The sequence below is a fragment of the Odocoileus virginianus genome, chromosome 28, assembly GCF_023699985.2.
Source record: "Odocoileus virginianus isolate 20LAN1187 ecotype Illinois chromosome 28, Ovbor_1.2, whole genome shotgun sequence".
NCBI classification, from domain to species: Eukaryota; Metazoa; Chordata; class Mammalia; order Artiodactyla; family Cervidae; genus Odocoileus; species Odocoileus virginianus.
Genome location: NC_069701.1, coordinates 15,598,357 through 15,613,965, shown reverse-complemented (window position 1 = coordinate 15,613,965; position 15,609 = coordinate 15,598,357). Strand labels below are relative to the sequence as shown.

At 39.5% G+C, this 15,609-nt stretch overlaps 1 protein-coding gene across 10 annotated transcripts in view; it reads right to left on the bottom strand.

The window, feature by feature from the left end:
• The window catches only part of NARS2 (asparaginyl-tRNA synthetase 2, mitochondrial), a 130,257-nt gene that overhangs the window by 105,812 nt on the left and 8,836 nt on the right, over positions 1 to 15,609 (bottom strand). For 4 of the 10 annotated variants that reach the window (XR_011484308.1, XM_070457235.1, XM_070457234.1 and 1 more), the window contains exons 4-6: positions 14,383 to 14,523; positions 10,360 to 10,398; positions 7,422 to 7,502 (exon numbers count right to left, since the gene is read on the bottom strand). Coding sequence is in view for 9 of the 10 variants with exons in the window: in XM_070457235.1 (XP_070313336.1) it covers positions 7,422 to 7,502; positions 10,360 to 10,398; positions 14,383 to 14,523 (261 nt within the window). In the remaining variant the exon portion in view is untranslated. Of the gene's footprint in view, positions 1 to 7,421; positions 7,503 to 10,359; positions 10,399 to 14,382; positions 14,524 to 15,609 lie in introns of those variants that run through there. The other 6 variants (XM_070457237.1, XM_020915163.2, XM_020915166.2 and 3 more) reach the window with 3 other exon arrangements.

Below are 15,609 nucleotides of genomic sequence, written 5' to 3'. Positions count from 1 at the left end.
AAATATATTCAAAAGAACTGAAAATAGGTGCTCAAACAAAAATTTTAACATGAATGTCTATAGCATTACTATTTGCAAAAGACAAAGGTGGAAACAACCCAATGAACATCAATGAATGAATGGTTAAACAAAATGTGATATATCCATACAATGGAATATTATTCAGCAATAAAAAGAAATAAAATTCTGATACACGTTAACAGAAGGCAGACACAAAAGGCCATGTATGATTCCATTTATATGAAATATCCAGAAATCCATAGAGACAAGAAGTAGATGTGAGATTACTAGGAATTGGAGGTAAAAGGGAATGAAGAATTTTGGCTACAGAGCTTCTGCTGGGGTGCTGAAAAATTCTGGAACTATATAGCAGTGATGGTTGTACAACACTGTGACTATATGGTATGAACAGTTCATTAAAAATGGTTACAGTAATACATTTTATATTATGTAAATACCCACAATAATAATAAAAGCAGAACAATCTAATGCCAAACTTCAGTACATAGTATGAGAATTCCCACAGTATAAGATTCAGATATAAAACTACACACCTTCAAAGGTTCCATTTAACATACATTTAATTTATTCTTCACTTTAAAAAGTATTTAAATGTATAAATGCTAGACCTGAATATTGTCCCTATTATGTAAAGTATTACTCCAAGATTTTCTCAGCCTAATTTAATTTCACAATATGTGATTATTCATCTACCACATTTTGGCATAGAACTGCAATTAAAAGCTTAAATATGAATCACATATTTACATATAAATTGTATCTTATCAAAAGAAAAAGGGAAACAGAAAATCCACAGTGAAATACCACTTCACTCTGTCTGATATTGCTATAATAAAAAAAAAAGAAGAGCAATAATAAGTGTTGGCCATACTCAGGAGAAACTGGAATCTTCATACACTGCTGTTGGGAATGTAAAATGACATAGTCGCTTTGGAAAATGGTTTGGTGGTCTCTCAAAACATTAAACATAAAGCTACCATGTGATTCAGCAGTTCCACCCAAGAGAAATAATATCATCCAAATATTTTCACAAGTGTTCACAGTAGTCATAGTAGCCAAAAGGTAGAAATAATCCAAATATCCATCAATGCCTAAATGGATATATAAAACACTGGACATCTATACAATAGAATACTAGTCAGATGTAAAAAGGAATCAAGTACTGTTACATGCTACATGTATGAACCTCAAAAACTCTGTGCTAAATGAAAGAAACCAGACACGAAAGGTCATATGTAGTATGACTGCATTTATATGAAATACTCCAGAAGAAACAAATCTATACAGAGTGGTTGAGTGGTTACATAGAACCTGGGGTGGGAACAAGAAGGGACTGCTAATGGGTGGGTAGTAAGTTTCGATACAGAGTGATGTAATGCTCTAAAATTAAACTGTGAGGATGGCTGCATAACTCTGTCACTGTACTAAAATCCATAGAACAGTATCCTACACCCCACCTTTATTTTTTATGATTCACCAATATAAATCTCCTAATCTTCCATCCAGAGCCCAGTGAAAATCCTACCCTTATTTCAGCTGCTTGACTCCGCTCACACTGCTCCCCTACCTAAAATGCTTCCCTCGTGCGCAGTGCAGGGGATTCCCTGGTAAGCAGACAGTAAAGAACATGCCCGCAATGCAAGAGACCCGGTTCGATGCCTGGGTGAGGAAGATTCCTGGAAGAAGGGACTGGCAACCCACCCCAGTATTCTCACCTACATGCCTATAGAATTCCATGGACAGACCATGGGGTCACAAAAAGTCCGACACAACTGAGCAACTAACACACACACAGGGTACAGTTAATTTACATACTTATTTTGAAGATGTTTCTGATCAAGTCAGTCCTCATGAACCTAATTATCCTCTAGATTTCATACATACCACTTAAAACTGGTAACACTGTAACCTCAAATATATACATATAGCAGTTCCACCTTCCTTCCTACCAATGTTTAAATTTTGCCAGAATCTCTAATTCATGCTTTTAATCTCTTCTATCTTCTCAGAGATAAACTACTCACTGGAGAATCGTGAGGATCAAACATAATTGTGGGAACTCAATTAGGGCTCCAAGGCAAAGAGGAAAAAAGTGTACAACCAGGGACTACTGCACGTTAAGTAGCATCAAGAGTGAATGAAAAGAACCTTTCTGGTGGTCCAGTGGTTAAGAATCCACATGCCAATGCAGAGGACATGGGTTCAAATCCTGGTCCGGGCAGATCCCACATGCCAAAGGACAACTAAGCCTGTGTGCCACAACTACTAAGCCCATGCTCTAGAGTCCACGAGGTACAACTATTGAGCCTATGTGTTGCAACTACTGAAGCCTGAGTGCTCTAGAGCCCATGCTCTGCAACAAGGGAAGCCACTGCAACAAGAAGCCCACACACCACCCCCGCTCGACACAACTAGAGAAAAGTCCACACAGCAGTGAAGACACAGTGCAGCCAAAAATAAATAAATAACAATTATTTAAAAATTAAAAGAAAGTGAATGAAATGTGCACTCCTTTCTCTATCAAATCCTGCAAACTCACCTTCTTCACCAACCAGAATTGTGACTACATCTTTATATCCCTCTTAATAGCCAGTGATTTCCCTGGTGGCTCAGACAGTAAAGCATCTGCCTACAATGTAGGAAACGCCGGTTCGATCCCTGAGTCAGGAAGATCTCCTGGAGGAATGGCAACCCACTCCAGAGAATCTCATGGACAGAGGAGCCTGACAGACTACTGTCCATGGGGTCGCCAAGAGTCGGACACGACCGAGCGACTTCACTTTCACTTTTTTCACTTAACAGCAAGCACATCATCTTGAACACAGATGGTAACAAACGTCTGCTGAATAAGAATCTGATGCTTTGAAAGCAACTTCCTACATGTTTATTCAGTATTCCCCAAACCTTAACAAGTACCTGAAATTGTAAAGCAGGAAACAGGGATGAGGAAAAAGAAAACTAAAATGATGGGACACACATTCACTTTTTGACAGTGTATTATGTTCTTACTGTGTATTTCAAGGTGGTCATCTTACTGCTTTCCTCAAACCTAAGTATGTATACCAGGTGTCCTTACCTTTAAGTAGTCACTGCACTTCATCGTTATCAGAGCAAAAAAGAGCATTATTACGAGAAGCAAGAATTTAGGTATGACATTTCACTTTCTGCTAATAGCAGGGTGCCAAGACTCAAACTCCTATGCCTCTACATGCAGTCAGGAAGAAACCCACACCATGAAACTTGGAAGTGCATCGAAGTGTGAGGTGGGAATAAGAAGGAGCACTGCTTTCAAAGGAAAGAGGGTTTGCAGGGGCAAAAGACAAGTCTTTGGAGCTGAACTGCTGAAAGCAACAAAGACAATGGGTCATTAAAAAAAAAAAAAAAGCCAGAGACTGAAATTTGATTTAGACCCTGACTGCAGGAGCTGAGGATCAATCAATTCAAGAGCATCTCTTTCTGACACTCTGATTAAACAAAGCCTAATTCCACTATATAAAATTCCTCACCGTGGCCCTGAAGAACTATGAACATAGAACACTTCTTATTTGTTTTACTGCTGTTTAGTCACTCAGTTGTGTCTGACTCTCTGTGAGCCCATGGACTATAGCTCGCCAGGCTCCTCTGTCCATGGGATTTCCCAGGCAAGGATACTGGAGTGGGTTGCCATTTCCTTCTCCAAAGAATCTTCCTGACCCAGGATCAAATCTGAGTCTTCTGCACTGGTAGGTGGATTCTTTACCACTGAACCACCAGGGAAGCCCTCTCATTTATTAAGCTTCAGAAATTCATTTTCCCCTTTCCAAAACACACATGTTCTAATCATTCAGACTTGCTTGGAGGATTCCTCCGGTGGTAAAGCACTTAGCTCCAAACTTATCTTATTTAAGTTTGCAACAGAAATATTTTTTATTTAATTTGGACCTAATAATTCCCTTCATACTTGTAAAAACTCCTTTTTAAAAATTTATTTATTTTTTAATTGAAGAATAAATGCTTTACACAATTTTGTCATTTTCTGTCAAACATCAACATGAATCAGCCATAGGTGTTGTCAGGACAACTTCTTGCAGTGAATGCACTGTTCGATTATAGGAAGAGAAAGCATCATTACCAAGAGTCAGAACATACTGAACCACAGAGAGCAGTTTTATACAGGTCCTGTCATTTGATAGAATCACCCAAATGTATAAAGAATTTTGACTTCCCTCAGACATAGAAATCAGTGAATAAATGAAAAATACAAAAAGCACCAGTCATCAACATATATTTCTCTTTGTACATTATTATACTAACTGGCCAGTGATTTTAAACAGGCTGTCTAACTGGCAAGTGAAAGGCTTTCAACTGCCTACAAGTAAGAAAAACTGGTAACTTTTAAATTTCCTCCAACAAGTGCAGACTAACAATGCCTGGCCCATAGAAGGAGCTCAAAAAATAATTGCTGAACAAAGGATTAAAATAAAAGCCTTCATGAGGTATAGAGACTAAATCATGTTTATGAAAAATATATTTCCTAAAGACTCTGAAAAAAGAAAATATTCACACGCATACTTTTCTATTTTAGTTTCTCTCTTAAAATAAGAATTATACGCAAAAATGTTAACTGGGGCTTGCTTGAATTTGTATAAAAGATATCTTAGAACTTTTATTAATTTCTTCAAATTTCTCTAGTTTATCACTTCACAGTTATCAAAAAAGCAAACAGAGTAGTAAGTTAAAAATTCACTCCTTTCACAAAGGAGGCAAGAATATACAATGGGGCAAAGACAACCTCTTCAATAAGTGGTGCTGGGAAGAAAATTGGACAGCTACATGTAAAAGAATGAAACTAGAACACTTTCTAACACCATACACAAAAATAAACTCAAAATGGATTAAAGATCTAAATGTAAGACCAGAAACTATAAAACTTTTAGAGAAAACCTAGGCAGAACACTTAATGACATAAATCAAGAACACTTGACGACTTAAAGTAAGATCCTCTATGACCCACCTTCTAGAATAATGGAAATAAAAACAAAAGTAAACAAGTGGGACCTAATTAAACTTAAAAGCTTTTACACAGCAAAGGAAACTATCAACAAGGTGAAAAGACAACCCTCAGAATGGGAGACAATAGCAGCAAATGAAACAACTGACAAAGGATTAATTTCCAAAATAGGTAAGCAGCTCATACAACTCAACACCAGAAAAACAACCAACCCAATCAAAAAGTGGGAAAAAGACCTAAACATTCATTCCTCCAAAGACATAGAGATGGCTAAAAAACACATGAAAAGATACTCAACATCACTCATTATTCAGTTCAGTTCAGTCGCTCAGTCCTGTCCGACTCTTTGTGACCCCATGAACCGCAGCACGCCAGGCCTTCCTGTCCATCACCAACTCCTAGGGTTTACCCAAACCCACGTCCATTGAGTCAGTGATGCCATCCATCTCAACCTGTTGTCCCCTTCTCCTCCTGCCCTCAACCTTTCCCAGCATCAGGGTCTTTTCAAATGAGTCAGTTCTTCATATCAGGTGGCCAAAGTATTGGAGTTTCAGCTTCAGCATCAATCCTTCCAATGAACACCCAGGACTGATCTCCTTTAGGATGGACTGGCTGTATCTCCTTGCAGTCCAAGGGACTCTCAAGAATCTTCTACAACACCGCATTTCAAAAACATCAATTCTTCGGCGCTCAGCTTTCTTTATAGTCCAACTCTCACATCCATACACAACTACTGGAAAAACCATAGCCTTGACTAGATGGACCTTTGTTGGCAAAGTAATGACTCTGCTTTTTAATATGCTGTCTAGGTTGGTCATAACTTTCCTTCCAAGGAGTAAGTGTCTTTTAATTTCATGGCTGCAATCACAATCTGCAGTGATTTTGGAGGCCAAAAATATAAAGTCAGCCACTGTTTCCCCATCTATTTGCCATGAAGCGATGGGACCAGATGTCATGATCTTAGTTTTCTGAATGGTGAGCTTTAAGCCAGTTTTTTCACTCTACTCTTTCACTTTCATCAAGAGGCTCTTTAGTTCTTCTTCACTTTCTGACATAAGGGTGGTGTCATCTGCATATCTGAGGGTATTGATATTTCTCCTGGCAATCTTGATTCCAGTTTGTGCTTCATCCAACCCAGCGTTTCTCATGATGTACTCTGCATGTAACTTAAATAAGCAGGGTGACAAAACACAGCCTTGAAATACTCCTTTTTCTATTTGGAACCAGTCCGTTCTTCCATGTCCAGTTCAAACTGTGCTTCCTGACCTGCATACAGGTTTCTCAAGAGGCAGGTCAGGTGGTCTGGTATTCCATCTCACTCATTATTAGAAGAATGCAAATCAAAACTACAATGAAGGTACCACTTCACACTGGTCAGAATGGCCATCATCAAAAAGTCTACAAACAATAAATGCTGGGGAGGGTATAGAGAAAAGGGAACCCTCTTGCACTGTTGGTGGGAATGCAAGTTGATACAGCCATTATGGAAGACGGTACTGAGATTCCTTAAAAACTAGGAATAAAACCACCATGTGACCCAGCAATCCCACTCCTAGGCATATTCCCCGAGGAAACCAAAATTGAAAAAGACACAAGAATCCCACTGTTCATTGCAGCACTATTTACAATAGCTAGAACATGGAAGCAACCTAGATGTCCATTGACAGATGAATGGATAAAGAACTTGTGGTACACATACATAATGGAATATTACCCAGCCAAAAAAAGTGAATCAGTTCTAATGAGGTGGATGAACCTAGAGCAATTATACAGGGTGAAGTCAGTCTGAAAGAGAAAGATAAATATCGTACATGAATGCAAGCATAAATATGGAATCTAGAAAGATGGTACCAAAGAATTTATCTGAAGGGCAGCAATGAAGAAACAGACATAGAGAACAGACTTACGGACACAGGGAGAGGGGAGGAGAGGGTGAGATGTATGGAGAGAGTGACATGGAAACTTTACATTACAGTACGTAAAACAGATAGTCAGTGGGAATTTGCTGTATGTCTCAAGAACTCAAACAGGCTCTGTATCAACATAGAGGGGTGGGATGGGGAAAGAAATGGGAGGGAAGTTCAAGAGGGAGGGGACATATGTATACCTATGGCTGACTTACGTTGAGGTTTGACAGAAAACAAAGTTCTGTAAAGCAATTATCCTACCATTAAAAAATAAATCGATAAATACAAATTCACTTCTTTAAGTCACAATGTAAGTAATATAGCTGGTTGCACAGAAAATTAAAGAAGTATGAATTTGCTATATGTGTTTTTTTAAGGATTATTATAAATAAACTTTAGGTTCTGGTCATGGTCTACCCATATAACTCATTAAATTTAAATCAACTCTCAAATGAAAAATATCAGTGAGCAATATATCCTCCAAGATGGGATGTACAACTTACTTCAACTTGAAAAAGTTCTCCAGCTCCCTCACAGTCATTGGATGTGATTACTGGAGTATGAATATGCACAAAGCCACTGTCCTGGAAGAAAAAGAGAAACCACTTTTCTCAGTACATCTGTCTGTGAAACAGTTCCAAGAATATACACCTTTTTATATGATTAAAATAGCACTAAGAGAATGTCACACCAAATTTCTCCTTAATCCTCCAAATAAAACCTACTGAAATACCAAATGGAGTGTTCATTATGCACAAAAAATATTATTAATAAATCCAAACTAACTTAGACAATATCTAGTCCAACCTCCTCACTTCCAAGACAAGGAAACTGAGGCCCAGAGAAATTTAACGAGAGGCCAAAGTCACACAACTAGTCAGTGTCAGAGCTGGAACTGGCACCTGGATTCTCAGGCTCTCTCTCTGGTGCCATTTCTTCTTCTCGCTTCTCCAACATACTGGGTGATTTAACAAACACTCACTCACTCTGTCTCACTCAGGCTAATGCACCATGATGTTGCCCACATTACTAAGGGAATACAAAGTGATCAATATTAAGTTCCATTATTTTGGGATAAGACATTGTAACAACTCTAAAAAGGAGAAAAATTTGGCAATCAGGGACTGCAAAAACAAACAGCAAAAAAGGCAGAAATATTATTTAGGAAGTCTGCCATTAAACTGATAGCACAGTGCACTGCACATGGCAGAGGCAGTGTACTTCCTCCACCTCAAGGAAGATTCTGAGCAGCAAATCCTAAGGCACCCAACTGCAACTCTTCACTCTGAAGTGTGGGACTACTTCCATTCAGTTCAGGTCAGTCGCTCAGTCATGTCTGACTCTTTGTGACCCCATGAATCGCAGTACGCCAGGCCTCCCTGTCCATCACCAACTCCCGGAGTTTACTCAAACTCACGTCCATCGAGTAGGTGATGCCATCCAGCCATCTCATCCTCTGTCATTCCCTTGTCCTCCTGCCCCCAATCCCTCCCAGCATCAGGGTATTTTCCGATGAGCCAACTCTTCGCATCAGGTGGCCAAAGTACTGGAGTTTCAGCTTCAGCATCAGTCCTTCCAATGAACACCCAGGACTGATCTCCTTTAGGATGGACTGTCTGGATCTCCTTGCAGTCCAAGGGACTCTCAAGAGTCTTCTCCAACACCACAGTTCAAAAGCATTAGTGAACCACAAAAGCTGTTACTAGTAAATTGAAATAACCCAGCAACTTCAAAGCTATACTTTCATTTTGACTATGGATGTAGGTAAAAGGTTACAATCTGCATAAATGTTGCAAGGTAGGGGTGGGGACAGCTATAGTGAATTTATGTTGCAAAGGCAGAAGAGTATGCGTTTAATAGACACATTTTGCTTTTGAAATCAATACAATAAATTCATATATATACATCTGCCTGTATGCTCAGTCACTTCAGTCGTGTCCAACTCTTTGTGATCCCTTAGGCTGTAGCCCTCCAGGCTCCTCTGTCCATGGAATTTTCCCAGCAAGAATACTGCAGTGGGTTGCCATGCCCTCCTCCAGGGGATCTTCCTGACTCAGGGATCAAACCAGCATCTCCTGCACTGCAGATTTTTTAAAGCCGAGCCACCAGGGAAACTCACATACACATCTAATCTCTGCTACATTCTGTGGATCACGGGCGAAATGTAAAATATGTCAGTGCACTACCAGGGGCCTCCCATATTTGCCCCTTCCTTCCTAATAAGACTGAATTCAAGTATTCTGGCTAGGATACAACGCATCCAGCCAACTACTTGCCTTATGAGGTAGAATGATTACATTTTCAAGCTATAAATTAGGAGTCTTAGGAAGTATTCAAATGTGTACTTAATCTGGGAACAACATTCCGAGAAGTGCTGCAGAGAGCACATTATAGAGAATAAACGAAACAGAATCAATAACATGACTGCATTAAACTTTTATCTCCCAGGAGCCAGGAATTATGGACATGAATCATTTATTCCACATGAATGCAGGCAACTATGAGCATGAGTGCAGTAAACAAAGAAAGGAAGTGAAAAATCCAAAGGAAATGAGGGTGGTGAGAGGGAGGGGAAAGGGAGGAGAAAATTTAACGGCTGAATGTAATTGCCAGAGTTAGAACTGGTCAACTGCTACGAGAAACAATGCTGTAAATCTTATGGAAATAACTGGATGGGATTTAAAAAAATAAAAATTACTCAAATAATGCTAAACCTCCCAAAAGGCGTCAGCAGCTTTTTAAGTCTAAGCAGTGCTAGCAAGGCCTATCATATCAAAGACTATAACATTACCACCAAAAGCTATAAAGAAGAAGGTACAAAGGAAGAACAAAGGTGAGAACAAAGTCCAAAAATGAGAAAGTGAACAGCAAAGTAGGAAAATAAAAAGCAAGGGTACTGTCAGTGGCTGCCTCCAATGGGGTTCTGGAGTCAAGTACTTATCCCATCCCACAGCAAAGGGGTTCCTAATGAGAGATACAAATGCCAGAGAAGGGGGCAAAAATAGTGGCCCAATTATTCAGATCTCACCCACCACCTCTAAAAATACCTAAATTTCTACAACCAGATATGATAAAACAATGAGTACCTAAAAATTAAAAATTCGTGTACTAAGGCCTACATGTATTACTCAAAGGCTCATGAACTGTTTTTAACACACACAAAACACGTATCATTATTTAATCAGACTCAACAGAAAAGAGATAGGATAGCAACTGCTTGCCGCAGGCACACCACTGGCAACAGTGACAGCAGGAGGAGACTAACAAACAAAACAAAACCCAAAACACACCCCATAAAAAGCAGTAACAGGAACTCAAAGACAGCAGTCTAGGGTCATTTAACCCAGGGTCAAAGTACACTCCCCACTGTGACAAGCTTTGCAGGCGCTGCCATGCTGAGAAGAAAACAATCTGATACTCAGAGGAAGAAACTCAACTCACCAAGAAAGGGCAAAGTCTTATTAACATCTTTTCAGGAGCCTAAAGTAACAAACAGAAACAGCACCCAATACAGAATAATATATAATTTAGTATGTTCTATAACACTCATACACAAGTGGGTAACATCTTAAAAGGGGCGTACCGGGATTATGTTTTCTAGGGCCTTACAATTAAAAAGTAAATTTTTAAGATTCAAAAGTGCCTATTTTTATAAACATGTTCAACACTGCAAAAATTCATTATTTTCAACCACCTAAAAGATCCCTGGGTTGGGAAGATTCCCCGGAGGAGGGCATGGCAACCCACTCCAGTATTCTTGTCTGGAGAATCCCATGGATAGAGGAGCCCAGCAACCTACAGTCCATGGGGTCACAAAGATCAGACCAAACTGAGTGACTAAGCACAGCACAAAATGTTTTTTAAATTTTACTTTGCTGATTCTTTGATTTCAGAGTTTTCTAGTTTATTCTCTCATGTAAAAACTGTTTATCTGTAAAAACTTCAGATAATAAACAAATGTGTTTAAAAAGTGAAATGCATGAATTAGGAAAAGCCCACTTGTTAATGGACTGCCAATACCACCACCTAGTGGCCAGAAATCCATAAAACTTTCAGAATTAAAGCAGGTCCACTGACTACTAGCTGAAGACAAATTGGGGAAAATACTTTTACACCTGAACAAATTTTCTGTTTGTATGGTTCAAGCACTACTGAAAAGCCACTTGGAAGCTGTATGAGAAAGCTTATGACAGCATATGAAAACGCACCCCTTTAAACCATAATGGGATGACATTGTATAATGTGATTTATTTTCCTTTGTTTATTCTTATGCTTTAAAGCCATGCTGTTATTTAGCTGTCACACCAGAAATTACCTCTTAAGGAGCTCTGCAAAGAGCAAGAATTTTCTTGTGTTCAATGGCAGGGCTGCACCTGCATGAAGTTGGATGCTGTCCAAGGGAAGGGTATGCTGTCAGACAATCTTACCAAATGAGCTGGATCTGGAGAAGTGGCTTAGGAAGAGTTCCAAAACTACATGGAATAATACTGAACTTTATATATTGGCTCACTCTTGCCTTTGGAGCCCTTCCTTTCACTACATGGGAGGAGGTCTCATCAACTGATCAACTACATTCCACTGTGGCTTTCCTGGGTTGGCTGAAAAGCAAAGGTAAATGAGACAAATGTCTTTAATCATTAGATCAACCTACTTGATCATCAATAATCCTTTAAAATTAGTGCTTACTGTATATAAAATCTCTGTGACCAAGATGGAGAAACAGGAACTAGATTTACCCTCCTGTCTGAAACAATCAAAAAACAAAACAAAAGAATCCACAAGCAAACCACATGGAACGACAGTTTTCAAGACACTGGATATCAGACAACAAAGAAGAGTGAACCCTGAGAGACAGGAAACAAACATAATGAACCCCACCAGCAGCCCAGTTTATTGCTTTAAGATTTCCCAGATGACAACAGGAAGCAGGAATAAATAAAGCAGGCCCAGCAGACTCCCTAAGTTGAAGAGATAGAGCTGAGAGTCTGAGGAGGCCAAAGGCCAAAGTCTGGCAGGACTTGACAGGACCGAGTCCCAGAAAGCAGAGAAGTGTGCAACAACTCCAGAGAGGCACAGAGTCACCCTGGAGAATGGATCAGCATTGATCAGGTGGAGGCATGATCAGCGCAGGCATGTGAGGAGACCATCCAAGGCCAGGGAGAGAAGCATCCACAATGATCAGAGGAAATGGTGCCCATTCCCGCAGGCAGGCTAGAAGACCTTGTACTTCACAAGGTACTAGGCAGACCGCTCAGGAAGGCTGTGCCTCAGCAGTGGGGAATAACAGACCTACATTGAGCACTGCTTCGGATTTACTTGAAAGTTAAAGTGTCAAGTCACTCAGTCGTGTCCGACTCTGTGACCCCGTGGACTATAGCCTGCCAGGCTCCACTGTCCATGGAATTCTCCAGGCAAAAATACCGGAGTGGGTTGCCATTTCTTCTCTAGGGGATCTTCCCGGCCCAGGAGTCAAACCTGGGTCTCCTGCATTGCAGGCAGATTCTCTACCATCTGAGCCACCAGGGAAGCCCAGAAAAAAGGCTTCCCTGACTGGGAATCGACCCTGGGCTGCAGCAGTGACAGCGCCAAATCCTAACCACTAGATTACCAGGGAGCATACAAATCATAAAAGCAAGATCCTTCCAGTAACTTAACTACATACCAGAACAGAACTTAAGAAGATTTATAAATATCCAGCACCCAACAAGATAAATTCCACAAGGTCTGGCAACTAATCAAAGATTTGCAGGTATAAGAAGAAGCAGGAAAACACAATCTCTAATGAAGAGACTAATCAATTAAAACTGACTCATAACTGACTGACATGTTAGGACATAAAAATGGTTACTAAACTGCTATGAAAACTGTCTATAGTTTTAACTAAAACTGCTGAATATGTTCAAAAAAGTTAGTAAAGACATGGAAGACCTAAAAAAAAAAGCCCCGATTTTTCCAAAAAAGGCATATAGATGGCTAACAAATGCATGAAAAGATAACTCAACATCGCTCATTATTAGAGAAATGTAAATCAAAACTACAATGAGATATCACCTCATACCGGGCAGAGTGGCCATCATCAAAAAGTCTACAAACAATAAATGCTGGACAGGGTGTGGAGAAAAGGGAACGCTCTTGCACTGTTGGTGGGAATGTAAATTAATACAGCCACTGTGGAAGCTGGTATTGAGATTCCTTAAAAACTAGGAATAAAACCACCCAGCAATCCCACGCCTAGGCATATACCCGGAGGAAACCAAAATTGAAAAGGACACATGTATCCCATTGTTCACTGCAGCACTATTTACAATAGCTACAACAAGGAAGCAACCTAGATGTCCATCGACAGATGAATGGATAAAGAACTTGTGGTACATATACACAATGAAATGTTACTCAGCCAAAAAAAGTGAATCAGTTCTAAAGAGGTGGATGAACCTAGAGCCTATTACACAGAGTGAAGTCAGTCTGAAAGAGAAAGATAAACATCATATTCTAACACATATATACAGAATCTAGAAAAATGGTATGGAAGAATTTATTTGCAGGGTAGAATGGAGAAACAGACACAGAGAACAGACTTATGGACATGGGGAGAGGGGAGTAGAGGGTGAGATGTGTGGGAAGAGTAACATGGAAACTTACATTACCACATGTAAAATGGAGAGCCAATGGGAATTTGCTGAATGGCTCAGGAAATTCAAACAGGGGCTCTGTATCAATCTAGAGGGGTGGGGTGGGGAGGGAGATGGGAGGAAGGTTCAAAAGGAAGGGCATATATGTATACCTATGGCTTATTCATGTTGAGGTTTGACAGAAAACAACAAAATTCTGTAAAGCAATTATCCTTCAATTAAAAAATAAATAAAATTTAAAAAAATAAAATGAATGATTCAAGGAAAAAAAAAAAAGGGCCCAAATCATACGAAACCTATAATGTATGGGGTGAAAAATGCACTGAACATGAACAACAAATCAGGCATTGCAGAAGAAAAGATCAGTAAGCAAAAAAGCAAAAAATACACAGTAAAAGCAACTATTCAAAAGAAACACACTGGGGGAAAAGAAGATTTTTCAAAAAGAAAAAAAAGAACATGAGTTAGCTATGGGAATATCATCAAGTGGCCAAATATACATGGGTAACTGAAGTCCCCAAAGGTGAGAGGTAACATAAAAAATATTTGAAGAAAAATGACTGAAAAACCTAGTGAAAACTGAAATGCATAGATAAGAAATTCAATGAACTCGAGACACAAGAAGCATTAAAAAGCTGTGCCAAGGCACATATTAATCAAATTGCTCAAAGTTAGTGATAAATAGAAAAGTTAAAATCAGTCAAAGAAGAAAGTATCACATAATAAAGCATGCTTGGGATAAATAACCAGAAGACTTTTCAGGATACTACTCCAGTGTTACAATTATTCAACTTCTTCACCAGAATGAACACTGAGAAGCAAAGCCCCTTACCTTAAAGAAGGAATGGATAGCTGCTGTGGCTTCACTGCGAACCCTCAGTATGGAACCCAGAATATTGGTCCTACACCTGAGGTGAGGATATTGTCTCAGATACTCCAGAGGGTGCCTCTCTTTATATTTAAAAGGGAAAGCCTGAAACAACAGGAAAAACAAGTGAGAAGCTAACAAAGATACTGCTTTATAACACCAGTCTACAGTGCATTTGTTAAACAGCAGTGTTTTAGTACAAAATAAGATGCTTTCCTTCTCATTTTCTTAACATAACTGAATATGGTCCACATTAATTCTAACATGTTAGTACAACAGTAAACGAAATCAGAGACATGGGTTTGAATCCAGCTCAACTTTGTACTAGCTTTGGGATCTTGGGCAAAATTACTTATTAACAGAGAGGCTAATATGCTACTTCTCAAATTTCTATCCATTAGCTATTAATCACTATTTACAAATAGAGATTAGGATATAATCATGCAAAACACTCCTGAAGAAGGAAACGGCAACCCACTCAAGTATTCTAGAATGGAAAATTCCACAGACAGGGAGCCTGGCAGGCTAGAGTCCATGGGGTCGTGAGGAGCTGGCCATGACTGAGAGACTGAGCAAAGGCAAAACACTCCACTGCTGGGCACACAGTTTAGAACACTGTAGATATTAAAGATTATGTTCTCTGTAGCAGTATATGTACAGCTGGTATTCAATTTTAAAATCACTGAAGTATCTTAAAAGTCCACAAACACTCATAATCTATTAGCACTAGTTATCACCATTTATCAACATGTGCTGCTGCTTCAGAAGATGGAAGAGGGTCAACAGCTTTCTGTCGCCTGGGGGAGTATATGTTCATAAAAATTTTAAAGGAAATTTTGACCCTACCTAGAAAAACTTTCCCCAAAACTGTATGACCAAAACCAAACTTTCAATAAGAAAGCTAACAGAGAAGTGAAGTAAAAGAGCTACTGTTGTTCAGTTGCTCAGTCATGCCCAACTCTTTGCAACCCGTGGACTGCAGCACGCAGGCTTCCCTGTCCTTCACTATCTCCCAGAGCTTGCTCAAACTCATGTCCATTGTCAATGATGCCATCCAACCATCTCATCCTGTCGCCCCCTTCTCCTGCCCTCTATCTTCCCCAGCATCAGGGTCTTTTCCAATGAGCCGGCTCTTCACAACTGGTGGCAAAAGTATTGGAGTCTCAGCATCAGTCCTTCCAATGAATATTC